Below are 27,673 nucleotides of genomic sequence, written 5' to 3' on the forward strand. Positions count from 1 at the left end.
CTTCTATAAAAACACACAAAGCTCACATTTTTCTCTGATGAAACGATCTTCAGAAATGGAAGGAAAAAAATTGTGTTAATCAAAAGTATCCCAATAAAGAAGTTTACTGCCTGACAAGTTCTTACTCTCAATGAAGTTATTGTGCATGGATCACGCAGTCGTCCATCTTCATCCTTTAAGTTATAACCCTCAGGTCTCTTGTCTCTTTCACTGACTTTCCACAGTTTCACCGTTTTATCTGAAGGAAAAGGGAAAAAAATTCTCTGTATGAAAAGTATATGTGTTCGAGGGAACAGGACAAATTTATTCAACAGATCCAACTTATTGTAGGGACCAAGAAGTTCATATACCAAGCTTCACTTCAATAACTCGTTGGGAAAGGAAATGCTTAAACAAAACAGAACTGTACAACTTATGATCCTTATGATCATCTGTTTAACCCTAGATTTTCAGAACATTATTTCGGACTATTGACAATCATGCATTACAGGAGTAATTTAAAATAGTTTTTGTATCAACATTGCTCGCTTGCTTGCTTTGAAAAGTGTAAATGAATCATTTATGATAGCAAAAAACATATGGACCTTTAACTCTTGGAGCGGGAAGACAAATGGTCTCCCCAGGCCAAATTCCGCCGTCAGGAGTTAAAGGTCTGTTCGAGCGACTCTATTGGTCGCTGTCAGTAGAGTGGCTCGTACGGACCTTTAACTCTTGGAGCGGGAGACCAGGCGGAGTTTTGCCATCAGGAGTTAAAGGCCTGTACGAGCTAACCCCGTATTAACCCCTTCTAAAAAATAAAATAAAAAAAAAAAACGAACATGAAGAATGTACACAAATATTCGCTGGAACCGAATACAGGAACGGGCGAATATTCGTGGAATACAAAGATTTTTTCCCACACAAAGGCGAACACGAACAGTTGGCCGGCGCCCAAGTCTAGTAACTAATATCATCGAACCAGATTTCTCAATGATAATGCGCCTAACATACCCAACACACACAGTGTCCAATCACACGAATGCCACTTGCTACTAAGGGGCAACACTAGGTTCATGGACAGTCTGTTATTATATTTTTGTTCTTTACAAACACCAAAATTACTAACGATAGGCAACTTTCCATGCCAACCCATGCATTCAGAAGGACTAGTATGGGAGTTAGTTAATTTGGTTCAACAGATGCAGCAACTGCTCTCATACAACATCCACAGAAACCTTTCAGGTTGGTGTCCCGCCATAAATCAGATGTGGCTTGCCTTAAAAAAGTAAACCCTCAGAATATTAACATAGATGCTCACAAAAAGGAAGATGGTTTATTTTTTGTAGCCTATCCCTAAGCAAAATCCCAAAAAGGTTCAGTGTCTCATGTTATAAAATACTGAAAAATAGAACTTAGTTATCAAAAGGCCAGAATGCACAATACTACATCTTCTCACCAAGGCTTCCTTAGAGAGTTTTTTTCTCCTGCCTTGTTCGGTTGAACAATCACCCATTTACAGAGTTGGCACAAATGCAATAACATGGTACATTAAAAAAAAGATAATTTTAATTTCCTGATGGCACAGAAAATGTCAGATTGGAGAGAATATCCTTGTTAATCAAAAGTCTGTTTTAAAACTCAATTAAGAGACCATTACACCATGTAATTAATCTTTATTTCTCACAATGTCTTCCCCCTCTCTGATCGCATTTATAAGTATATAATAGTATTAAAATGATCAATTATCTACCAGGCCAAGTCGGGAAAAAAAAACAATACGCAACCTTCCGCTGCAAAATCACCACAAAGATATGTTTGGGGTAATATTTTTAACAGGAGTTAGGTGGTAGTCCTGAAACACACAGCGACAAAGTCTTATAAATGGCTGAAAACAAAGATTTGCCCAAATATTGTCTAATGTTACTGTTACATTTGATGAAAATATATTTTATTGGCTGTAAATTAAGTATAACAAGTAAATTAAAGCTGAATGTTATTCCGTAAAGTTATAAATAAAAAGCCAAGATCTTTTCAAAACGAGTCAATAAAACATTCAGCCATCAAGCATCCTTGTGGATCATATTTTGGGAATACTTAAGGAATCCTGAAAGGGAGACGCAGTGGGTCTTCGGGTTTTGTGACATACCATTGGTAGACAGTAGAAAGTAGGCTGCGTTTTGCTGGGGAAGCCACCTTATTTTGTTTATTTTTTCTTCTATTTCTAAACTTTTCAGGTAATCGAACTCCGGCTCGTGGCTCTGGAAAGTGCTGTAAACATTGTATTCTCCCCTCCGGTGAGGTTGATTCTTACTCTACAAAAAAAAACACAGGATTCTTATTAATTTGAGACACCCAATGTTCAAACTTCATATTTAAAAACAGATAAAAATCAGATAAAAACATAGCATTTTATGGTTACGTCGTACGCAGCGTTTAATATTTCAGACTAAAATGTTGGTTAGCACAAAAGGGGATATTAGTATATATATATATATATATATATATATATATATATATATATATATATATACTGTAGCTAACTGGAGTTTACACTGGGGCTAACTTGATCACATACCTAAGGCATGTAAAATTTGGCTGAAAAGGTTCTCTATGCCTTATTATAAGAATTTCTTTTTTTAATACATATAACTAAATTCTTGTCAATGCAAAGGGAAAAAAGTACAAGAGCCAGAAGGTAAAAAGCCATTAAGGTGGTAATCAGGTGTTTCATTCCAGACTCCAAGGCCTGCAAACAGAAAGCTCCTTTAACCATCAATCAGTCTGAAGAATTTATACCGCAGGGATGCATTGGGATCGTTACTCCTGCAATATGGGAGCCCTATAGAAAATAGGCGAGGGTTTTTGGATACCCTGCAGGTAGCTCAACTGAATTAGCCGGGTATGAAACCGGATGCAGGTCTGCTTGCCGCCTCAAGACCGGGATTTCAATTCCTCAGCTTTAGTCGCATACCTAACAAGTCTTTAATTGCTGAGAATCGGGGCAGATATGCTTCAACAAAATGATGTACTACCTTTAGGACAGCACTGCAACATGCAACAAAATAGCACTTATTACCATAATAAATTGGCATGGGGAAATGGGGAGCAGACCATTGGTTGGAGTCATTTACTAAACTAATCCAACCTGTTTTATAGCCAAGCCACATAGCTTGCCCTTAGCGAGATATGGTATTGCACATTTGACATTACTTTGCTTACACTGGCTATAAAATTGATCTGATGATTCATAGTCACTGCGGGATTAAATGTGTCAAAAATCAATATGTAATTATGTATAGCAAGGTTATGGTTCTATTTTTACAAACTTCCATTAGCGCAGAGCTTACTTAGTATTGCCGTCATTTTATCTGCTAATGCTGTTGAAAGCTGAACCAGCTATACGACTATGTTTAACCCCCATACATTTTAACGTCTTGTAGCTAAATATGAGTGTTGCATCTAATATATATATAAATAATCTATGAAAAGAAGGAAGGGCTGAAGCTCAGACTCCTGTCAAGTGTGGCTGGCTTACTGAAAACAGGGCAATGAGTGAGAAGTAGAAATTAGGAAACCGCGTGAAGCCTGTAATGTGGGAATGAAATAAAATTAATTTTGAGGTTGTCAGTCCCTTACCTCCTGCTCGCGCTGGAATATTACGACACGGCCCCCCTTGTCTCCTGTGGCAAGCAATTCTCCAGTGTTGTTGAATTCAACTGTCGAGATAATGTCAGCTGCGGGAAAAAGACAAAGTATTAGGTGAATAATTTTCCTTATAAATTAAAACAAATCATGGCATTGTATGCTGAATGGGAGATACCAAGAAATGCTATGCTTCCAACCAGGTTGGGGGAAGGCCCTTTTTCTATTCCAGCATGACTTTGCCTCAGTGCACAAAGCAAGCTACATAAAGACATGATTCGATGAGTTGGGTGTCAAAGAACACGACTGGCCTGCATAGAGTCCTGACCTCAACCCCATTAAACACCTTTGGGATGAACTGGAACGGAGATTGTGAGCCAGGCCTTATCGTCCAATATCAGTGCCTGACCTCACAAATGTTCTACTGGATGAATGGGCAAAAATTCCCACAGAAACTCTCCAAAATCTTGTGGAAAGCCTTCCCAGAAGAGTGGAAGCTGTTATAGCTGTGGGGGGGGGGGGGCAACTACATATTAATGTCTATTTATTTAGAATGCAATGTCATTAAAGTCTTTGTTCATGTAATGGTCAGGTGTCCCAATAGTTTTGTCCATGTGTGTGTGTAGGAGTGACACGTAATGAAGATTTTACCACAACCCTCCAGTTGTCAAACTGTTAATATTAAATATAAAAATATATACCACTTGCTAATATGAGCACACATTTTCACGGTCTTCCCAATCTACATGGAATTTGTTACCAGGCTGATTGCAGTGGTTTTCCAATCATGTTTCTGCGTCTAAGCTCTTTAAGCAGTTTTAAGACGATAAAAAGGTGCTTTTTTTTTTCCTGCCTAAAAGCTCTCTCCGTTGCCATCGCTATCCGCTTTAAATGCTACGGCCGCGGGGATAGGTGAATTATTTCTGATTAGCTTAATTGAGGCTATTTCTTTATATACGTCAGAGGTTAATTCCAGCGCAATTATTTTCTTGATGAGCACCCAACACATGTGAGCGAGCGAGCATACAGTTCAGTAACCAAGCAGCAAAGACTGATGGAGCCGACATCGTTCGCATAAATGGTCCTCTCTTGATTAGGGCTTCCTTTATCTGGCTCGCCATCATGTCTTTTAACTATACTGGGGATTCAGACTAACCTGCAGTAAATGTGGGGAACCAGATGAGTGGTAATTTGAATGAATCTTTGAGATCTGTCTTTCCTATCGTGTGATTCAGGGTGTATGAAGCCATATAGTGACTGGTTTTAGAACCTTCAGGGGCAGCCGCAGATTAACACTATTACGCTCTTCCAGGTAAGTCTCCTTGGCCATCTTATCTTTCCCAGCCCCTTTTTCTAATTCCTAATACATACAGTTGCTGCTACGAGTCCAGCCCATGGAGTAAATATCTTGGCTCTGGTAAGAGACTGCAGTGATGCCACATACCAGCTACTGAACCAGTATGTTTTTTTCCACCCACCTAACCAGATGCCACACTTTATGGCTAAACACTGGTTTGCTTCTTGGAGAGCCTTTGAAGGTACCACATGTAGTGCAATTGGAGGTCTAAGTGTTATCGGGACAGAAAACAAGTCACGTTCCTGCATTGAGAACCCATGGGTTTCCAAGAAACGTATTACCAGACAACGTGTAGACAATTACTAGAAAAAGATAAAGGAACTAGCACTGCTAGGCTTATAATTTGGTTCCATCCAAAATAGCTTTGCATATAAAGGTTTCATCTTTTGGAAAATCTATACAATCTACACAGAGCTGGAAAGCAAGACTTAAACCCAAGGGGACATACACTGGCCGTGGTATTCCGTTCAACAATCCTTCTCCAAGGGTCAGACACAAAGCATATCCCAGAGAAAGCTTATTGATCTACATTGATTGTGGACAAGGCGAGGCAATAAAGGGTACATTGTGTAAATTAAAAACCGCCAGTGGCTTTGCCTGAAATCCCCTAAAATACAGGAAACGATAATTCATCCAAAGCACGCACGCGTTTTTCCTCGCTCACTACAGTCCATTATTATCGCAGTCCTTTAGAACATTGTACCCATCTTATATGTGTAAGAGAAATAGGGATATCAAGCTTTTATGAAGGCGATATATGAAAGACGCTACAGGCTATATTTCTGAATTTCCTATATATTTAACCGAATCAGGGGTCTGCTTTGTGCATGTTATAGGAGCCTTTCTTATAAGTAGCAATAGGGAAGCCAGACTCCCACCCCCTCAGTCCCGACGATTTGCCTGCTTTAGAGATTTTTCCGTGAACTGCTTGGGTTTTCTAAATTCCAGCAGAGCAGCCGGGTTGATAATAGCGTCACGTGCGATCTGAACATTATACTAAGTGCTCAGAGGCTTTTAACTAAATTGCTTCACCTTGCTGTGATTTTGAACGAACATTAACGCTTAGGTATGCGATTCCTTTTTTATGCAGCTAGATAGCATTGCACAATGGGGTCACAACAACAAAAGCGCACAATAAACCTAATTAAAATTCCGGTGGGAATAGTGCAAATTTTGGCTTTAGCAAGAAAATGAAATAAAAACAGTGTCTAGAGTTGTTTTTGTTCTTTTTTTTTTTTTTTTTTTACCAATAATAATTTTCTTTCTTTCTTTTTTTACTTGTTTTTGCTCATGGGTCATCAACCATAGTCCTGTTGACTCTTCACTTGGCGGTGAGGGCCTGAGAACTGTATGAAAGCTGCTTGTTTCTGTACCATCAGACACGTCTCTGTACTGCACAATGGAGAGAGGGTATGTTGGGCAGAAGTGGCCCTCAGCAGGTAGATTTTTTGGAGAATGGTTGTGAAAAATCACAATTTTAAGTTTAACACTTCGCCCACATTACTAAAGCTATTCTGGATGGTCGGCAATGCTTAAATGCTGTGAATTCCATTACTAAAATATTTATGTGGCCTGTTTAGTTAAATGGCCTTGAGTGCAATAGCCATGTCTTTTTGTTATTTAAACCATTTAAAGCAATTTTCTAAAGCTTCTTTTGATATATCAATATTACCTTTAGGGGTTCACAGGATATTTCTGAGGACGTTTTATGTCATATAATTTAGTCTTTGGATTTTGACGCAGCACATTTATAATTCTGCATTTTTAGTGCTCCCTATTCTAATTTACTCCGATGTTTACCGCCACACACAGCTGACTCTCTTACCAATGGAAGCCAATGGAGGAATGGACTTCATTAGCATTGCCATAAAGAATCATCTCAGCGTGGTGTTCAAAAAGGGAAAGCCAACCAACATATCACACGATTGCCAAAGGCAGATAAAGGAAGTTTATTGTAATAATGAGATTTTTTGTCAACGTTAACCTATATCACGCAATACAGCGCTGTATTTTATGCTCAAGGAGAACATTTTCGTGCTAGAAAAGCAAGAATGTTGGCCTTTGATTTTGTTTATTTGGATCCTTTGTTAGAAAGGAAAGCCTTCGTCAATCTGCCGGTTAATCATTTTTAAATACATAGACAAGTAGTATGAACAAAACCAATTAGGGTTTCGAATGCCACCATGTTTCTAATCCTGTACCGGCGTATGGTGTACCAAATACTTTCGCATGTTCCATATTAGTTTAGGGTGTTAAATCTGTCTAAACAAAGTACTTCCCATCTGCCACTTCTTTCCACCAAATGTTATGAATGCAAAAGAAATGTAGCGTGAAAAGGTTTACATTGTGTGCGATAGATTTTTACTTCCTCGCCAGCTGTAGGGGCATCAATTCTTCGCCGGATTATTGTTTTACTAATAATGATGTGTATTTTATGGCGTGCACTTCGTTCCATGAGTGAAGATGACAACCATCAGCTAATCATTCATCTGAATGAAATAGCCCATACATTTCTTCCTTCAAAAAGTCTATTAATAAGAGACTTGATTTCTTTTTAAAGGCATATTTGAAAAGCAAAAAAAAAATCTTACAGATCTCAAAGTGGAAATGTTGATCACTTAAGAGAGGCTGAAGCAGAAAATAATGCATCCAAAGATACAATGTTTTAGAGAAGAGAAGAGAAGCCACCTTCTAGAAAAGCCATACCGGTTTGCTATATCTTAATTTAAATTTAATTTAGGAAATCCTTATTAGTTATATTTAGATTTATAAATATGAACAAACCTCTTGCTAAATGCGAGAAGCCCTTTAAAGTTGTGTGGTGACCCCTTGCAAATGCATGGGGGGATTCTGCAGCGTTGAGTATTTGGCCTTTTGCCCAATCCATGGCCATTTTCCATTGAGGAGATTATTTGGCCAAACACATCCCCTCGCACAAAAATGCTTGAAGCGAGGGTCTGACAAGTCCCCCATGCACATGTGTGGAAAGCGCTCCCACCAATTTCAACCAATCAGTGGCATCAAATGTTGGACCACAGAGCGGGTGGAAAGCTGCAGCTTCTCCTTCAGGTAAGTACTTTTTCAGTGCATAGTGCTTACAAGGCATTTTTATATGCAATGATTGTTTAGGGGGGCTCCCTGGAACACCGGAGTGCCCCTTTAAAGGTGCAGATTCTTAAAACTGATGAATTTAACATTTCTGTAACAAACCCAGAATTAAACAAATTCCGATACCACTAAATCTTAAAACGCTTCTTTACAATGTTTTTGTAAATTGTGTTTTCTCAGGATTGTAAGCTTGCGAGCCGGGCTCTCTCCACCTAATGTATCGGTGTGTCTTAGTCTGTCAATTCTAAAAGATAATAATAATATTATAATATTATTATTATTAATAAAAGTCTAAGCTTCAGCACAAATCCTTGGAGTGCTCTCTTTTGTCAATGTCACTCTGGGTATTATATTTATACATCATCACACACATATACATACACACATATACATATATACACACACTCATCACACAAAGATCCTTAACATCACCTATAGAGACAAGATACCTCCAGCAAAACCTTTTTTTTATCATAAAAGTAATATTTCTATTTATAAAAACAACAGTAAAACTATGTTAACATCCGGTGTCTAACAGGTATTTTAATAAAAAAACAGAGACCATTTGTGCACAAAAAATAACAGCAAAACTGCAATATAGTAAGCCGATTAATAATTTAAAGCTATAACCGCTTACATTCATGCTGCAAAAACATTCTGACAGCAGCAGAATTGGGCTTATTTTTGTAACTAACGATCCTTAGAGACTCTTAACCCTTATACTGCTGGAGGGCCTAGCAACCGAGCAGGGAACCTGATTAATGCAAGAAGTGAGTGGGGCACAAAGAGGAATTCTCTTTGGTGTTTCCATGGTGACCACCCCCTTTGAGGATCCGGCTTCACCATGCTTTTCAAAGTGTGTCAATGGTTCTCTCTGCTTTCATGATAAATAAATTGAAAATCAGATTTCATTTCCGAAGAGCAGACACAGTTGCATTTTGACGGAGGATAATGCGACTTTAACCTTTTTTTATTGTTAGTTTGTGAACCTTCCCAACCCAGTAAGAAGGTTAATGGTACGTCTGGTAAAAAAAAAAAAAAAATATTCAAAAGATTAAATTAAGAAAAAAAGATTCCTGCAGTTAATGAGATCGGGGGAAGGCGAGACACTCTATGGCACTCTCAAAAGCAAACAGAAGAAATACAGTTGACATTTAAAAAAAATACATTTAAGCAAAACACAGCTATTTCAACTCACGTTTATCTAGAATAACCAGATGGGTGTCCAACTCATGTTACCAATCTCATACGGCTACAAATAAATAAAGTAATAGCTTTATTTGCTTCAGAAATTAATTGTAACGTAATTACGTAATTGTAACCTAAATTAGTAAAGTGCTCTTATCACAACAGGAACAAAATCCTGCTGCTGCTATATTGAGAAGATTACTTTTCAGCATCACAACCATGGTAGACATAAACACACTATATATATATATATATATATATATATAGTGTATATGTGTGTATATATATATATATATATGTGTGTGTGTGTGTGTGTGTGTGTGTATACACACACACACACACACACACATAACCCACCACATTATATACACATAATTTTATATAGTTATTGCCCTTTTTTCAAAGCTATAATATATATATACATACACATACTTTTTTTTTTTTTGCATAGAATAATGAAATTTAGAATATATATATATATATATAATCATATTCAGTCCTAAGCCAGGGTCTCATTTCACATGCCAGAAAAGCTGGTCAGGCTCCAGGTTCGCTCTAAACCGGGAAATCCTAAAAACAGAGCGAATGCCATTCATGCATTTGTCGGTCAGCATTCTTGACTTGATCTTTAATCTCAGTAGCCCAAAATAAGGTCAAACTGAGCTGGAGCATTCCTAGAAAGATCCGAATATTGATATGGCCTCACAGGAACAGATGCCCACAAAGGCACAAAGACTGCTTAATCACCACTGGCCCTAGAGACTCGAGGCACTATGGTAGGATATAATCTACTGGTATCCTCAGTCACTTTACTAGGCATAAACTAATGGCTTTAGCCAACAGTTGCTCGGCACTCATTCTGGCAGAAATTCCATTTTGCCAATAAGTGAATGGCAAAGCTCCAAAGTGAGTTCTTGGGATTAGTAGAGGGTGCAATCAAGAGAGATATACGAGTGTGCATGCATATGTGTATATAATACATATAAAGTATAATGGACAAAATCCACAGTCTGGGTGGGTGCATTAAGTAAGTGATGACCCCATTACAGGGTTCTCTCCTTTGCAATTGCACATCCATTGGTTAGAATTTAAACAAAACGTAACAAAAAGAGACATGTTCTCAGTTTGATCCTAGAAATACTGAACCTAGAGGGCAACCACTTCAGTACCTTTTTTGCCCCAATAGAGAGACACAAGGCATAATTTAAGGTGACTGACTGAGGCGGTATAACAATTGATTGCCGGATACCTTTGCATGAATTGAAGCAAGCATTAGGGAGATTAGACTAACTCCAGGTGACAAATTAAAAGCATACAATATTGATCAGAATTGATTTTTTTCGGCCACTTAAGGAACTAGTGCGGAAAACAATTCTGCAGAATTAGGCAGAGAAAGATGCATGCAGTCTAACTGGTCTCAGAAACAACAAATGTAGGCCTATGTTTGCATAATTAACCCCTTAAAGACCAGTAACGTGCCATACACGTCACAGAAATACATACAGTTAAGGACTGATGACATGCCGAGCACATCATGGGGTTAAAGAGGTTTAGGCAACAACTGTAAAGTACAAATCTTTAAAACTCTAATTCAACAGCATTACAGAAATGTGTTATAAAGACACAGATTAAGAAATTATCATGGAACTTCAGCTACGTGTTTAACATGCATCAATATTTTGCAGGAAAAGTTTGTTTTTCTACAATCTAATTTTTATTTCCTGTGTAGAATATGTCAATTTTTAAAGGCACCAAACATGGATTGCTAATCTGATCGCTCACCAAATATCCAAAGGTAAAACAGAATTAGCAGATCTATCGCCTGTGAAATTTACGTCCTAAAATGGTCTTTACTGGATTCAACTACAATGCAAATTTATAATGCATAATTATAACACACTGACATCATTTGATAACTATAGGGTGTCTAAATGGACAAACAAATAAAGCAGGTGGCAATAATGCTGTTCGTTTAGAATTAGATTATGCACTGCTGTATAAAAACATGAACATATCGGTATATGTGGAAATATACCAATGAGTATTTCAACCACTGTGCACAGTAGAAGCAGTATGGTGCTCGCTTATACTAGATTAAAGGTGTTGGATAAGCCAAAGGTTTTTTTTTGGACAGATGGCAATCTAATTAGAAAGGTACAGGCCAGGAGATAAAACTTGTCCCAGCAGTTTGATTCTCTACATTCCAACAATAGTCCATCAGGATTTCCTAAAAAGTTAAATGTTTAATGGACGTTGTGACCATCAGTTCTGAGGCTAAATGTTTGTGGGCAATTAGAAACCGCGAGGAACCTTTACTAGCTGACCATGGAGACTTTCTCTAAAGTGTGACTAGTGGATAAGGAAAAGGACATGCAGTGGTATCCAAACTATCAGTTCCAATGATGTGAAATATCTACTGTGTATATATTTCACATCTTACAGGCAGTAGAGGGGTTAAGCGATATCCATTCATTTTCCCTGTGATCAGCAATTCCACTTATTGATTTAAATGTCATTAACGGAACACAAGTGTCCCTTCATTAAACCAACACGTTCATTCCGCAATGGATTGTAAGGTTAACAGACCCCAAGACAAATCTATATTCCCATACTCTAGTCCAATTACCTTCACCTGATCATTAGGTAATGTCATCACAAGGCAAGGACCTGCCAAGTAATCTACACACAGACAGAACAGATTACACCGGTATGTTTACTGGCTAAATTGGGAATCAACACCACACAAAACTAGAGCCAGTTAACAATATTACAGGGAAGCCAAGTTCTTTATATTATATAGCACTGGAATGTTACGATAAAATAAATGAATGGTTTTCCATGGGACTTTGCCCCAAACCTGGCATCAAAAGTCTCCATAATTTGTTATTGCATAGATACAACCATGAATGATCATCTATGGCACATTCTCCTCAGGTCTCTCCCCTATCTTGGACAAAGTAGACTGCTTATGGGAGCTATAAAACAGGTGGATTTTTTTTAGTTAGTGGAAGATGTAAGGAGATGACCCTAGACATGAAGAACCTGTAATTTAGTACAATGTATACCAATGTATGGATTTCGATCTGCTACCATTATGAGAAATAGCTTATTCACTGTAACAATCATTTCCAAATCGCCCTCTGAAAAAAGTATACAACCCATTAGATCTTGAATTAATGAAAAGCCATGAGTGGATCATCCATGGTTAGCTCATCAATACCTATTAGGTCCTACACTTGTAACAATGAAACAATGCCATAATTATGACAATAAGTGCGGAGTCAGGAGATTCCATCCAAGAATAATAATCCTTCACACTTTGAGAGAGAATTAACAGCTGCTTTACAGAATATAAAATTATTTCACTAGGTAAAATGGCCGAATTAGAACTTAGTGAGTGAAGCAGCATCTACATGTGCACAAGGGGTTTGTGGAAGCAGCGCTATGCTTTACTTGTCAACTTTTAGCTAGTGCAGAACAAGAAGGTCTACTATCACCAGTTTATCAAGGTTTGAAGAATACATTAAAAAGCATACACAAGGTGTATGTCTTTTTAACCCACGCATTTTCCCTGGTTCACATACTGCAGAATTTTAATTCTTATAATTAACAATATTGATTGGAGGTTTTTATGAAATCATTTGTAATGAAATATTGTTAAAGGAACAGGAGCAGAAAGAGAATCAGATTGGATATGTAGCATATGCTAAGTAATGGCACAGATGTTAAACTCTTCTGCAAATTGCAGTAGACACAAGGATCCTGTTTCTAAGGAAATGAGGAGGAACGACTGAGCCATTTCTCCATAGACCCTTTTATAATCCAATGTTCTTACTAGAGGGACAGAAAGTTTAAACGAGCATTCATTTTCTGTTCCTAATGTCTGCAGATAGACAGCTTGCATGCTGTTCGCCAGTTGTCAGCGTCCAACAGCACATTAACGCTTTGAAATCATTTTTTTTCATACACTTAATACTAAAATTAATATGGACAAAGCTGTAACATCAAACTACGGGTTCTTACTTTATAAAATGTGGCCTCTTTGCATCTAATCCAGGACTGCGTTGCCTCTCTGGCAGTAAAGCGCTATATATGCAGCGCACCCATTACAGATTTAAGTTTGCAATTATCCAACATTAAGCAAAGGTAACGAGGGCACATTTGTAATTATATAACACATTTTAAATATAACAATGTTTTACCATAACAGCGGATTTGATGTTTCTACTCATATATTCCTCAAGAGGAGCTTTGGTTGAACTTTGCTACGCAACCCAAAAGGTCAGTCATGACAAATGATTAGTTCATCTTCAGACATGGGCTGGTAAAGACGACTAAATATGACCTTTGTGTAATCGCCAACTCAATCCAAAGGGGAGCAATGTTTAACAAAGCCCAGTGGTCTAGAAAAAGGATGCTGAGTGATACCAGAGCATAACAAAGAAGATAGATGGTCTTCATATGTCAAGCTCTTGGCTGCACAGGAAGTTTCTAAATGTGCCTGCATGGAAGCAGTTTGACCTCAGATCTGGCACAAATAGAAATAAAAAAAGCCTGTGACTAAGTTTCCGTTTGAGCGTGTAACATGTCAGGTGTCGGAGAAGGGGTTAAGACCTTTTTTTTTTTTTATCTCAGGCCATTGACATTTTCTTAGTTCTGATATTCCACAATGGAATACTCCTAATTTAAATCAAGAGTTCTACTGTGGCGGTACAGATCTTGGCTTCTCTGTGTGACGTAGAGAAACCGGCCATGAAGTCACATCACCGGATATTCAGTCATTAGAAGCTACAGGGCCGGCCCTACAATGGAGCCGACTGGGGCAATTGCCCCAGGCGGCACTTTAGAAGGGGCGGCACTTTGCCGCCCCAAGCGCTTTTTTTTTGTTTTGTTTTTTGAAGCGGAGGAGAGAGAGAGGGGCACCGAGTGGTTTTCGCTTACCCGCTCGGCGCCCCTCTCTCTCTCTCCTCTGCGGCGAGTCTCCCTGTTCGGTCCCGGTGCCGGCTTGTAATGCAGAGCGCCGGAAGTGACGTCAATCCGGCGCTCAGCATTACAAGCCGGCACCGTGGCAGAGCAGGGAGACTCGCCGCAGGACTGTTTAATGGTAAATACCGGGGGGGGGGTAGATTATGGCATCGGCGAAGTTTAAAATGCCGCCCCCCCCAGGCGGCGTTAAGTCTTCGGCCGGCCCTGAGAAGCTAGCAATGACAAATCATCAGGAGAGATATGCGACACTCCCAACATCCATCTCACTGCTCCCTCCCACTAGACCATTGATAGGAAAGGGTCAAATCCTTTAATACTCCACCATTGTTTCTGCCGCACTGTACAGACCATGGTCAATCAGTGCAAGCTAGATTTCATCAGTTCAAAAACATTATATATATATATATATATATATATATATATATTCTCCAACAGAGTTTGCAATACTTGTTATTTAAAGCCACTGTCTGGAAAAGAAAAGCTAAAATGCACTCAATAACATGTAATACTGTAAATTCTAAAATTATCCCCAAAGCAGAAAAAAGGTGCACTGAACATATCTCACATCACAGATCCCCTTGCTTTGTTCCATAAATTCTAAAGCCTAACATATCGATTTCTCAGAGAGATTCACAGTCACCGTGTCTGTATATTGCATACCGTGGCTTGATTTAGAATCTGTGACCTTGTGTCCAACTCCCGGTTTTCAATTAAATGCATGCTGTGTAATTACATTGGAAGTGCTGCCAAATCCAGGACTCTTTGTTATTCCTCTGCTATCTAAAGGGATTGGCACTGCATTAGAACATCATTTCAAGGTTTTACATCGTATTTGGTAAAGCCCATACTACACAAAACCACAGAAACCTCAATCTAAGGTGTACATGACTCCAGAGGATCGTGGTAGCAGGAATAAGAAAATTAGGTGGCATAGGGCAGTGAATATGAAATTCAGAAATTTTATCAACCCTTTTACTACAAGTTTATTTTTGTGTAGCTCATCTTTCCAGAGTGTCTTGCCCACCTGAAGCTCCCTTGAATGTCCACTGCTCTATCAGTGACAGGAACATGGTCCTTGGTGGACGGTGGCATGGATTGTATTGTTGACCAATGTTATATTAGCTGATTAATGTGGGCTTAATATGTATGACTGTGTTAAATGATCATTTCACAAACCTAATTCGTTTAAATTGATGCCTATACACATCTGCACAATAATAAAAGTAACGAAAAGATTACCGTGCCTAGATCGGAATTAAGTGCTAGGCTCAAGAACAAACATTCTAGGCAATAAACTCACATTTCCATCTATAGGAGGTTATCAACATGCCCTTGATCCTGCCTGGTTTACCATAGACTAGCCTTCATTTCAACTAGTAATCAGTGGGTGATCGGCCTTGTGCTTTGGAAGGGTGGACCCAAAGGACTCCATCAGCAAGTGTCTGCTGATAACCTGCTGTAACCACAGTCAAGGATGTGAGGAGTTTTACAGTACCCTGTCATTCAAGTATTTAATGTGAAATACAGGCAAAGGTAGAGATCATTAAAAAAAAATCACCTACAATTACAAATTAAGATAGATGATCCAAGTCATTTTAGCCAAGTTATATGTAGTAATTCAGTGGAAGATGATCTGAAATTCAATCTGCAGAAAGGAGTGTTATGGCAACTCACTCTTGCTATATTGGGAAAGTCGCAATTTTAAGCAGTAAGCCACCAATAATGTTGAGGGAGCCTAAATTAAAGCTGCCTTACCACTTGAAGAAAAATATACCGTTTATAATAATTAACTAGAAACTATGCATCAGCATATTAAGAGGTTAAGCAGTTTTTTTATATATATGTGTGCATGAATCTGTATGTATAAGTGTGTGTTAACATGAATCTGTATATGGAAGAGTTTGTATAGCCTGTAGAAGCATGAATGAGTGTATGTGTGCATAGATGTGTGTGCAGATGTGCATGTAAATGTTTTTGTGTGAGAATGATTGTGTAGGTGGTGTGAGATGGAATGTGTGTTAACGTGTGTGTTTTTGTTTGAGAATGAATTTGTATGTGTTGTGTTTGTGTTGACTTATATTTATTACAGTTTGCGAAAATAAATGTGCATATATAAGTTGTATGAGAGTGTGTGTTATAATGAGTATTTGTGTGTGTGTTCAGGAGTAAGAGTAAGTGTATGTGTGCCTAAGTGCACGTTGCATTAAAAATGCAGGGACAAAAAAGGTACAGAGAAGCTGTTTGGGGGGCGATCATGGCACAGGGCGGTTGTTTGAGGTCAAAGATCGCACTGACAAGCTAGGGCAAGGTGTCACAGACAGGCTGTTTGGGAGTAATAATGGTACGGATAAGCTGCTTGGGGCAAAGATGGCACTATCGGACATGTTGCTTGCTAAAGTTGGATAGGTAATTGTTGTGCTGGGCCCTGTGGTTTCTAGTTACGCCCTTGGCCTTGGTCTCAACTTAGATTAAGGATTTATATATCCTATACAATGCAGGTTTACATTCCCTTACTGTGTTTACATTTTTGGACACCTGGGACTCTGATTGTGGCAGTTTCCAATGAAAAGATCTGTAATACCCTGTAAATAATGCACAGACCATGTTTGTAATGTGGCTACAGGCATGGCCAGGAAACAAAGTTTTTGCGATACACGTTTTATTATATATGTAATAGAGGAAGGCATACATTTGAATAATGTCAATTACATGCAATTTCATTTATAAACCCATTTTGTGCTGTTTATATTGATATGATTGTGATGTTTAGGGTTGCAGAACACTGATATTCTCATGATCAAACACTACGAGTGCCTAGAATCGAGGAACATCTGGGAAAGACCAAAGTAATTTGGGTTTGGGTCAGAAACACTTGAGTGGTATCAAAATACTTACCAGTATGCACTACCATTTCCTACCTCCCGACTTTTGATATTTTGGACTTAACATTTTAGTATAACAAATATTAGTATACTACTAGTGCATGTGCATAGCAACTTTGAGATCTTATTAGAAATCTGAACAGAGCCATTAATCTAGTAGGTATTTAAAATATTTAAAATAGCAAAACAAGATTGAGAACCATCCAAAAACCTTTAACAGCTCCATTTTTACCCATTCTAAATAGCCCAGCTGTACCGGAGATACAAAAAGGCAAAGCAAAGTGGAAGATAACGACAGCATTTTAACAGAGGTGAACACAAACATGATAGAGGAAAAATTCCTACAGCGGATGGAAGGAGGAAGATGTGAAAGTAAGTGACGGGTTTTATTGCAGCACAGAGTGTCTGAAACAGAAGCCCACAGGTCACGTATTGCTGCAGTCTGCTGGGTTGTGATAAGACAACACGGTCCTATTTAGTAGAATGTGCAAGGAGTTCACACATAAACCAGTCTGCTCCATGATCACATAATGCAGGTTTTTATATGAGAAACACAACCTACTGGGAGCCAATCAGATGTAAGCATTTAAAATGACTTAACTTTCTGTTTTCTATGTACATTTTAAAAATCCGCTTTTATTTATATATATATACTGTAAGTTTATTCTGTAGTTTCACATTTAACATTTTATTCCGCAACCTCGTCCGTTTACATGATCAGCCTTGAAATTATTGCGTGTCTTAGGTATATTATTATTATTATTATTTTTTTTTTTATGTGATGTACATTTCTGACAGTAATGAATTTAAAAGTGGCCCTGATATCTTTAATAAAACATCTTGTCATAGTTTCTGGTCCAATGCCAGTGCTGTAAAATAAAGTTTCCCTAAAACCAATGGCAACGTATCGCAATTCCCAGCTGTTTGGCATTTTGTTTTTTTAAATAATGGTGGCGTTTTTCTGGTGTTAATTCTAGGGACATAGGAAATACCCAAACGCAGAGACAGATGTTCGTTAGACTGCGAACTCCCAGACAGAGGGGATCTAATTAAACCGATCCTCACTAGGAATTACCAAGATCTGCTGAATGTTTTGTTTCTTAAGTGTGCGTCCAAGGGGGGGAAAAAGCTCAAAAGAGGAATGGCATGTGATGACTTCAGTGGGACGAGGAAGGATGTAGATAATACTCAATTTGGTTTTCAAGGTCACAGCTCAGTGATCTCATGCTCTGGATTAAAGGGGGTATGTTCTGGCACATGACTACATTTGGTATATGAACCACAGAAATGTAATTTGATTCACCTCCAGTTTTAATTAAAGACATGATGAGAATTTAATCCGCTGAAAGTAACTTCTCTGCCACACAAAGCTAATAACTAAAAAGAATAACAAAGAAAATCATGGGTATTTTGTGGGCTACATTAATGTCTGTAAGGGATTATTATCAATGGAGAAAAAGGGTCATCTGCCCCAAGACCATGTCATTTATATATTTGCTTGGCAATAATGGAAAATAATGCTTGGCACTTGAAGTTATAAGTAACTAATAATAATAGTAATACTCTAATGATAATTTACTATATATCTAATTACCAGATTGATTATTTAACACTCATGCTGATAACTAGCTGGTAGATGATATTCTAAAACTTATAAAGAGAACTATTCACACTTGACACAACGCATAAAATGTAAGTATTTTGAGCAAATGGTAACAATAATATTCCAAAACACACCACCTGTGATTAAAGAAAAGAAAAAGAAAATAGTAAATCTAGCAATAATTATAGTAGTTAGTAATGGTTCCTCGTGACCAGGAATCATTTGATAATGTCCTTAAACCACACTGAGCTGTAGATAAATGATTTTCTTTTCTTCTTGATTTGCCCAAAGCCGTGTAGTAAAAAGGAAGCCTATTTTTCAAAATCAAGGTCTTCTAATAAGACGCCATTCACATTTTTAATCAAATTCTTTGTATTGCATTGCAGCACTTTTCTAGTTATTTCCAATGACATTTAGAGGGCCAGAACTCGTAAGATGCAATTGATTGATGAGCGTTACCTATAAATGATAACAATTATACAGTGTTTTTTTTATTTATTGGGGATAGTGTCTATCCCCCAATATTTATATATAAACACCGTATAATTGTTATTTCACAGCAATCGCACATCCCAAATCCTAGATTTTATTAATAATTAAACAGTTCTGCCAGCGAAATACTGTGCAAACAAATGTGATCTGTGAGCTTCAGTGCTAAAGATGATCCTTCGGGGACCTGGCTTTGCTCCTTGCGACCACTTCCCAGTATGTAGATGAACTGAATACAATAAATCATAGGAAAAAAAATAAAACTAATTGCATACTGAAAACCCATTTAAGCAATAGTTCCAAAATTAGAACTGTGACATTCATGTAGGATTGGTGGTGGAAGGGAGGTATGTTTCTCCTAGATTCCTTTCCTATTTGAAGTAACACCTGAGTCTTCCACCTGCTAGGTGATTAATTTAGGTGAATGAGAGGGCGGATATAAAAGGGAAGCCAGGAGGGCAGGTAGCTCTCTGGCTGAGGACACAGAAAGCCTGTCTGTGGAAGAGACCTGTGAGTAAAGGTTGCTGGGCATGTTATTGTTAAGTTGGCAGAGAAGCTCTCCAGCTGGTAGTGAGGGACATCCCTTGTATAGTAAGTGCTGGACAGGCAAGGTTTTTCTTTTGTTGCTGTGTTGTTATATATTTCTTTTGTCTTTGCAACCTGTCTAATAAACCTGACCCTGTGTCAGATTGCACGAATTTACTGCTGTGTGTATGGATTGAATGAAGACGGGCGCTTGTCCCTTGACCTTAGCGAGGGGCGATCCCAGACCTATCTCACAGAACCAAAAAACAAGCAAAATCTCATACTAAAACCATGACAGTTATGGTCAAATTAAAATTAAGAGGATGCCTTATATTGGCGTTATATAATCCCATTGCCAATATTCTGTGTGATTTATGAAAAAAAAAAAAAACTATTATTCTTATTACCTTAAAGAACTGTAATGAAATATGTTTGCCATAACATCCTAGATTACTACAAGAATCTTAATTCAGATCAGCCACTGTGTATGTAAATGGAACAAAAAGAAAACGAACACAAAGGGTTCATCCACTACCCCAAAATGGCTAATTTACGCACATATTTAGGGGGCCGATCAAGGAACAACCAGGCCAACCAGAACCCAAGTAATAAGTGCTTGGCACCCCAAGCCAGGAGTTTGTTTAATGAGAGGCAGGGAAAGTTTTTACCATTCATGTTTCTTCCCTGGTCCAACCATAATCTATTCAAATTTACTAATGGATCACAGACTTGCCCCTTACTCAGTTACTGCCCCTCAGCGCATTATTATGTTTTTAATATATTGAAAAATAGAACAAATTGATTCTAATAGCCAAAAATTAATGTTTTAATCACAGAACTTATTATATAGGTTCAAAATGCAATTTTTAGTTTAAACTTAATCACGGTACTAGAACATAACTAAAAAGGCAGTGCCGAGTAAAACTATATACTATACTATATAAAAAAAAGATTTTCACCGTTTATTGTAAATGATGATTAAGTATAAATACAAATGTGGTCACCTAGGCTAATTGCTTTTTCTTTCATCAGAAACCATGTTGAAAGCAAATTAAATAAATCCACTTAACTCAGAAGGGTCTCTTCTTGCGAAAGAATGGTCAAATGTTCTTTGTGGTTCAGAATTCTTAGTTTAACATGTATTTAAAACAAAATGTGGTGTCAGACGACGCATTGAAGGAACGCTTGGTCTGTAATAGTGTCTGTTACTTCTCAAGTTTAGAAGAAAACCAAAAGACATAACTACATTATATATATATATACATATATATATAATTCTATATATGTGATACAGTTGGCAATTTCAGTTGTAAATAGTTACTAAATAAATCTCCATTACTAATGATGCCCTTCCCCCATATATTCCCCATTTGAAGCCATTCCCTGGAACTTAACCATCACCAGAATGCGAACAAATCATCCATGGGTAGATGAATTACGATACCAGAAATATGAACATCCCAATGGATGCTTCTTTTATGGTGCTTTGCTATGCTTTATTCATGAGCTATGTTGCTTATTAGTCTTTAGCTGCACACACGTTTGCGGTATACGGCTTGTAGAGCCCCCCCTCACAGTAGGAACGACGTCATACCAAGCGCTTACACGAGCCAACAGGGGGAAATGAATTACGTGATCACGCCAACTACTGGATAAGGGCTTTCCATAAAGGAATACTTACAATCCAAACAGGCACTACAAAATAAGTAAAAATAATAATTATATATTAGAAATAAATTCGACTTGCTGTATTTTGTAAATATGTTTTACGATATTTAGAAGCAAAGGTGAAATATCTTTCTAAAAAGGTAAGATCATCCCATAGAATGAATTCAACTTCAACCAGAATCCCGCACTGGATTTATGATTAAGCTGCAGCATTCACATCAGTATCGCTAATTAGAAGGCACCATCTAACCGGTGTGATCCAGCCCCCGTGCCGGTTCAGACGTGACATTTCACCATTCCCCGTGCGTAGATCTCTACAGGGCCTCTCTGGGGATTATGCTGTGTGTGAGATTACTTGCGATGATTTTTATGTACAGGAGGCAATAAACAAAATTTACTGCAGCTCAGACATCTACCGAAATAAAGTAAGAACTGGAAAGGTTAAAGCTTTCCTAAAGAAGATTAGGGTTATATTTTTGGTTATGTATGTGAATTAAATATAAAATAAATAAAAAAAACTACACCAAATCGTAAAATCTCTTTGGTCTGAATGGAAATCAATGTCTCCACCTGCTGTAACTGAAAACAAAATACATAAAAGGATGGCCAGGTTGGATGTTCTTTGATGGTGGACAGACACCGAAGAGGACCTCTCAGATTTCCAAGAACTGACCAGTGTTTTTCATAGGAACCCTGCAGGCACCAAGTCTCCTCGCCATGAGTAAAAGCAAGTCACTATCATTCTTGGTGATACCACATTCTAGGGAAGGGATATAAATGAACAACATATTTAGGGATCACTAGCCGCTAATACATTTAGAGATAGTTTTTCATATTAAAGGAGGAAGAAAAACGTATTTTTAGTTAAGTCAACACTAAACATTAGCTGCAAATATGCAATGAACTAAGGATGCAGTCACATATACTTACCTCCGTTCACATGAAATATTACATCAATATTGTAAGTAATGCATGATAATATTCTACAAGTTCAGTGAGAAAGGCCGACACAAGCAATATGCCAAAATACAGAAACAAAAGCATGACTGATCATTAAGATGTTGTAAAGATTCTGCTGACTCACCGGCACGTTTTGTGCTCATCGAAGAAAATGAGATTAACTTTGGAGGTAGAAAACAAATATAAAAATTGTTACACAAGACTTGACGCACACATATGTGATGCTGAAAAATCATTTTGGGATTATTCCTATTTATGTATAGATTATATTATAAAATTTCACTCACAAGGAGTGTAAACATGTGTGATTTAGGTTGTTTTTCTCAATAAAATGATACTCCCACTGGGCTATGGTTTCTGAGGACGGCAGTAGACACCTTCATGAGCATGTGTGATTAAACCAATTAAAGAGTTCAAATACTCAACAGAATATGTTACGTAGAATACGTTTCTGTATTTACATGGGAAAGGATTTGGCCCCAACTGGTGAAGAATAAGCCAACATGCTGAAGTTTACATGCTGTTCCAAAAGTAGTTTCCCTAAAACCTGGATTGGGCAAGGAATAATTTTTTTGCTCATTGGCATGACAACGAATCATCCAAAAAAGAAAGTATTATACAGAAGCACACCCACTAAGTAAGAGTGTTACGGATGTCATGGTATTCACTAATAAGACATTTACTGGAGAGTAGACCATTTCAAGTGAATCACTATAGATTATTAAAGGGCCAATCCCAATGAGCTGCACTTGCAAGAACTGGCACTTAATGCCCCTCACTGATTCAAGTATGTATTACAAACATTGTCTATGCATTATACAGGGTCCACTAGGTCCACCTTGCAGTAGCTCACAGGGCCTTGCCCCTTCATGCATGGTCATTATCAAGGAGTTCTCCTGCACCTTATAGCAAAATACTGAAAATCTCTATAATGCTCAATAAAACACATTGCTGATTCTTCTTTGGAACTGCTTCTGTCCTGGTCCCAAGTGAAAATCTATATTGTTAATCTCCCTGCTGACCTGGAAAACCATCACTTGGAGTCTAATTTGAACATGTTTTCGTATAGGTCTTCTCGCTCTCTCATCTGGCTGCCCTCTGGGCACCAAAAGTCATAACATACGAGATTGAATAAAGCACTTCTTCCTGACAGGAAAAAAAAAAATAACTGCATTACAAAAATGCTTACATCACCTTTTACGACTGACAAAACGACTGACTTCTCGCCTAATATTACTCGCCTCTCGCAAACAGCAGGGTGAAATTCGTAATTAACCTCATTCCCTTGAAAGAAAGAAAAAATTTCAAATACCCTATGGAACCGCGATTTACAAAAGGGTCAGAAATCTTAAGTGCCATTATGCTTTAGGGAATCAAGGTGATTAGGGCGAGCTGTGAACGCATCATTAGCATACTCATTATTCACTCTGGTTCCAAGAAATATTAATACAGTATATAGAGTCCAAGTCTGGATGGGGAGCAGTGCTGAAAATGTCTTTGTTCACAATAGGATTGATAGTCTTGATAGGGCAATTATAGTATATTCTCATATAAAAGGGTTCTTTTTAGAAGATTACTATTGAGGCACATTCAAAATATAAGTCATCAGCACGTTATATTTCAGAGAAAACTAGGACATCATAACTACATGTAACGTGGTAGCACATTTCAGGAATGTTATAGAAACTCAGAATTTTCTTCCTAAAATATAAATTCATAAATTCAGCCTAGAATTTAGTATCCATACCCTATACGATATAGAATTTGAGAGCAGATCAGAACCATTCAGCCCATCTAGTCTGCCCATTGTTGCCGACGTAGAGACTCTGACATCTCCTCTTTTTTTGTTTAAATATGTATCTCAATATAGTTTTTATTGCTCTCTGATTACCATCCAAACTGCAAAATAAAGTGGACAACAGCAAAAAAAAAAATACATTCTTGGTCGACAGCTCAACATAAAGAGCCATCAGTCATAAATGTGTCATGTTAAAAGGGTTGAATTGACCAATCCATAATCAGATAATCTGTTGAGAAATCTGGTGGGAATGTTCCCTACTTCTCATTGTTGGGATGAAATGTTTAGTGAATAAACTGCAATATCATATAGTCCAATGAGCATGGTTTGTTCCAAAAATAATCACTACCTACTCTTTATCTATAGAAATGCAAAGGCTTTGCCAGAAACACCAAATAGTTTCTACTGTTGTAATTTCTGATTGACAATGGACCATGGACAACTGGAGCTCATGTGCTCAATGATCCATTTTCAATGATTCAACGTTCCTCATCAAGGCTGATGCTCAATTTCTCTACCAAACCCATCGTTAGCCACGCAAGGATGGTTGAAAGACTGAATTTTCTTGCATCAAAGGAAGGTTCATTAGAGAATAGAAAGAGAATCTGATAAGTAACCATCATAATGATACTGTTGAAATTTTAATGAAATGTCTACAAAGAATCTGGACGATGAGTCGACATAAATGTATTTGCCATCCACACTTGGGAAAAAAGGATGAAAACAATTGTAGAGGATATAACAAAATGACATGTACATGATGCTGTCCTAAATGAAAACACGCACAATTAAATAACAACACAAAAGTAGAACGTTTTGTGGCTTGTTCTAGGATTCCCACAACATGCGCACTATACATTAGAAAGAACGCATAACACTTGCTGGTATTAAGAGGCAGTTGTATCCATTTGTGGTAGACTTTAAGGGTCCAGAACCAATGTGACATTAGAAAGTACTTGGGATGCTTGTTTTCTCACCCATAAGTATAGGAAATATAACTAGATTCTGTTTCATGGATTGTATATATTATATATGTTGTTTTTTTTCTCACTTAGACCAAGAATACCAGTAAGAACAAAGCCTCCTTCCTATTTTAGAGACACTCACTGTCCGTTAATACAGCGTTCAGCCAAGCCAGGCTTGTGATGCACAGTAACCAATAATCACAAAATAGCAAATAGTAACATAATTATCACAAGGACTTGAAAAAAAGGGCACTGGCATTCTTGAAGTAGCTACATAACATTAAAAAGACCTCCAAGTATAGACTGTATTAAACAAAAACAAATTAGAGAGTGGAGAAGGCAACTAAGAGATTGTTTAAGGATCCATTCCTTTTGATATAAATGGACAACCTTTCTCCAAAGGCCTTACAAAAAATATAAAAGTATTAAGTATTAAAGGCCTATAGACAATAGCACTACTTTAAACAGATTTCACATTAAGATTAGTTTTATTAACTATGTATTGGAAACACAACAGATACCTGGAGCTGAAGGTCAAGGAACCCTAATAGATACATTTCCATATCCCTGGGGCTATTTCATACATAATAGTTTTGCACTAACTTACACTGGTAAAAGACATTAACATCAATTTGCACCGTGATAGTGTTTTGTTTATAATGTATAAGTCGACATTAAATTGATTTTTTTTTATTGTGACCGATTTCATTCACTTTATTGTAATGGGATACGCATTTTGTCAGTTAATATAAATAGAAGATAGGAAATGTTAGAAAAAAAATGTAAAGGGTACCTATTTAAATACAAATGTCATACTCTATTGTTTTGTTATGGAAATTAATTAAGTAATTTGTTTTAAGAGGGTGGTTTCTAGCACAAGAAAAATGATACCTAGAGGCACAAAAAAAAAACATGAAATATTCCAATAAAATTAAATAATGGCCCTTGGTCTTGACTGCTGGTTTGTCAAAGATTTTCAAGATTTAGATAAACATTTAGGGTTTTGAGCCTGCAAGGAATGTGTCATTTTCTTGTGCGTAACTATTTCACAAAATTGGGGAGTCTTCTGGTTTTGGGGAGCAATCCTTTCACTGGATAGACCTCAGTGTCACGCCACTCCAAGCGGATTCCTGAGCTAGGAAGAACCAGTGCTAGAACCATTTGTCTAGCGCAACTGGTGAATGTCAGGCCCAGCATCTTAATGAGGTGTTTTTAAAGGGTTATTATTTATTGAGATCATTTTAAAACTTGCAGGTACAGTAGGGAAAGAACTCTTACACATCCATATCGGACATGGTGTACTATTGTAGAGCTGGCTTATAAATGTCTCAGCAAGACTGGACGACTGTGGTTCTCCCACTGGTATTTTATCATAGCTTTCCGTGTCCGTAGTCATGCCTAACCGGCAGAAATCTAAAATGCCTAGGGCCACTTCATACGTTAGGCCTATGTGGATGGCTGTCATAACTAAAGCAAATAGCAGATTCAACAAAAGATTACTCACATCAATTTCTTTTCTATTTTTGGCAAAAGACTGTCAAGAAAGATCAGTCAAACAATTCCCTATCAAGGGCTTTTTGCCACGTGGGCACTTTCCAAGGTCATCTGCAACTTGTATCAAAATATCACAGGATATAACACTTGAATACAAACCTATACCTAGACGAATCCTCATATTATCCATCATACCACAGAGAAGCCTCATAGATACATTATCCAGTATGTTTGTAATTTATACAATGATGCGGTACAAATTCAGCAGGCCATTGGTACTTATTGTTTGGTACGCAGCAACATCTTTGCACTATTAAGAAGCACATTTTCTGGAAGAAAGGGCCACAGGTGATTTATGTGCAAAATGTGTGCCTAACGTTTGTCTGTTTCCAACTCTATGTTCCATGTAGTAGATGTGTTAAACCAAACACATCACCCCCCGTGTGATACACATACCACCAGTCAGCTCCAGCTCTGGCTTGGCGAACACCACTGCACGTGCATTCCAGCAGCCAATCAGTGGCAAGAGCTATCAAACCGTGAAGCAAGGAAGCTGCAGCTTCTTCCTAAGTGCTTTTTTCTTTTAAGAAGTACTTTATATGCATTTTGGTGAGGCTGTCTGGAACCTTAAACAGTCCGTTTATTAGAAGAGTTATGGGATCAACCACTTACATTGTGGAACCTAAGAATTGTACATGCAACAAGAATCAAGTGCCAAGTGGGTTTATGGGAAATTGTTAGAGAGTTTGATTACGGAGTTGATTATTGGTATCCAGTTTGAAATAGCGAGTTTGCTAAATCTACTCATGCATTCTGTTTGGTGACTGAGTGGCAGAATGATTTCTACAGTATAATGGCAACAGATAGTAAGGACAGCTTAGCAATAACGTCCCTACAACGTATGTGCAATTGTCTACACTGGCATTCAATCAGAAAGTTATTCCTGATCTGGCTTAGAGCATGTCCATCTCCACTCCAAACCTTTCTCAGGCAACTTGTCCCATCTCTGCAAATCAAAACCAGTTAATC

General features: G+C 37.8%; 1 protein-coding gene across 2 annotated transcripts in view; it reads right to left on the reverse strand.

The window, feature by feature from the left end:
- Positions 1-27,673, reverse strand: part of PPP2R2B (protein phosphatase 2 regulatory subunit Bbeta) — a 93,259-nt gene that overhangs the window by 15,362 nt on the left and 50,224 nt on the right. For both annotated transcript variants that reach the window (XM_053463155.1, XM_053463156.1), the window contains exons 2-4: positions 3,616-3,713; positions 2,126-2,291; positions 126-238 (exon numbers count right to left, since the gene is read on the reverse strand). In XM_053463155.1, the coding sequence (XP_053319130.1) occupies positions 126-238; positions 2,126-2,291; positions 3,616-3,713 (377 nt within the window). The remainder of the gene's footprint in view (positions 1-125; positions 239-2,125; positions 2,292-3,615; positions 3,714-27,673) is intronic.

This window comes from Spea bombifrons, chromosome 4 (genome assembly GCF_027358695.1).
Source record: "Spea bombifrons isolate aSpeBom1 chromosome 4, aSpeBom1.2.pri, whole genome shotgun sequence".
NCBI lineage: Eukaryota > Metazoa > Chordata > Amphibia > Anura > Pelobatidae > Spea > Spea bombifrons.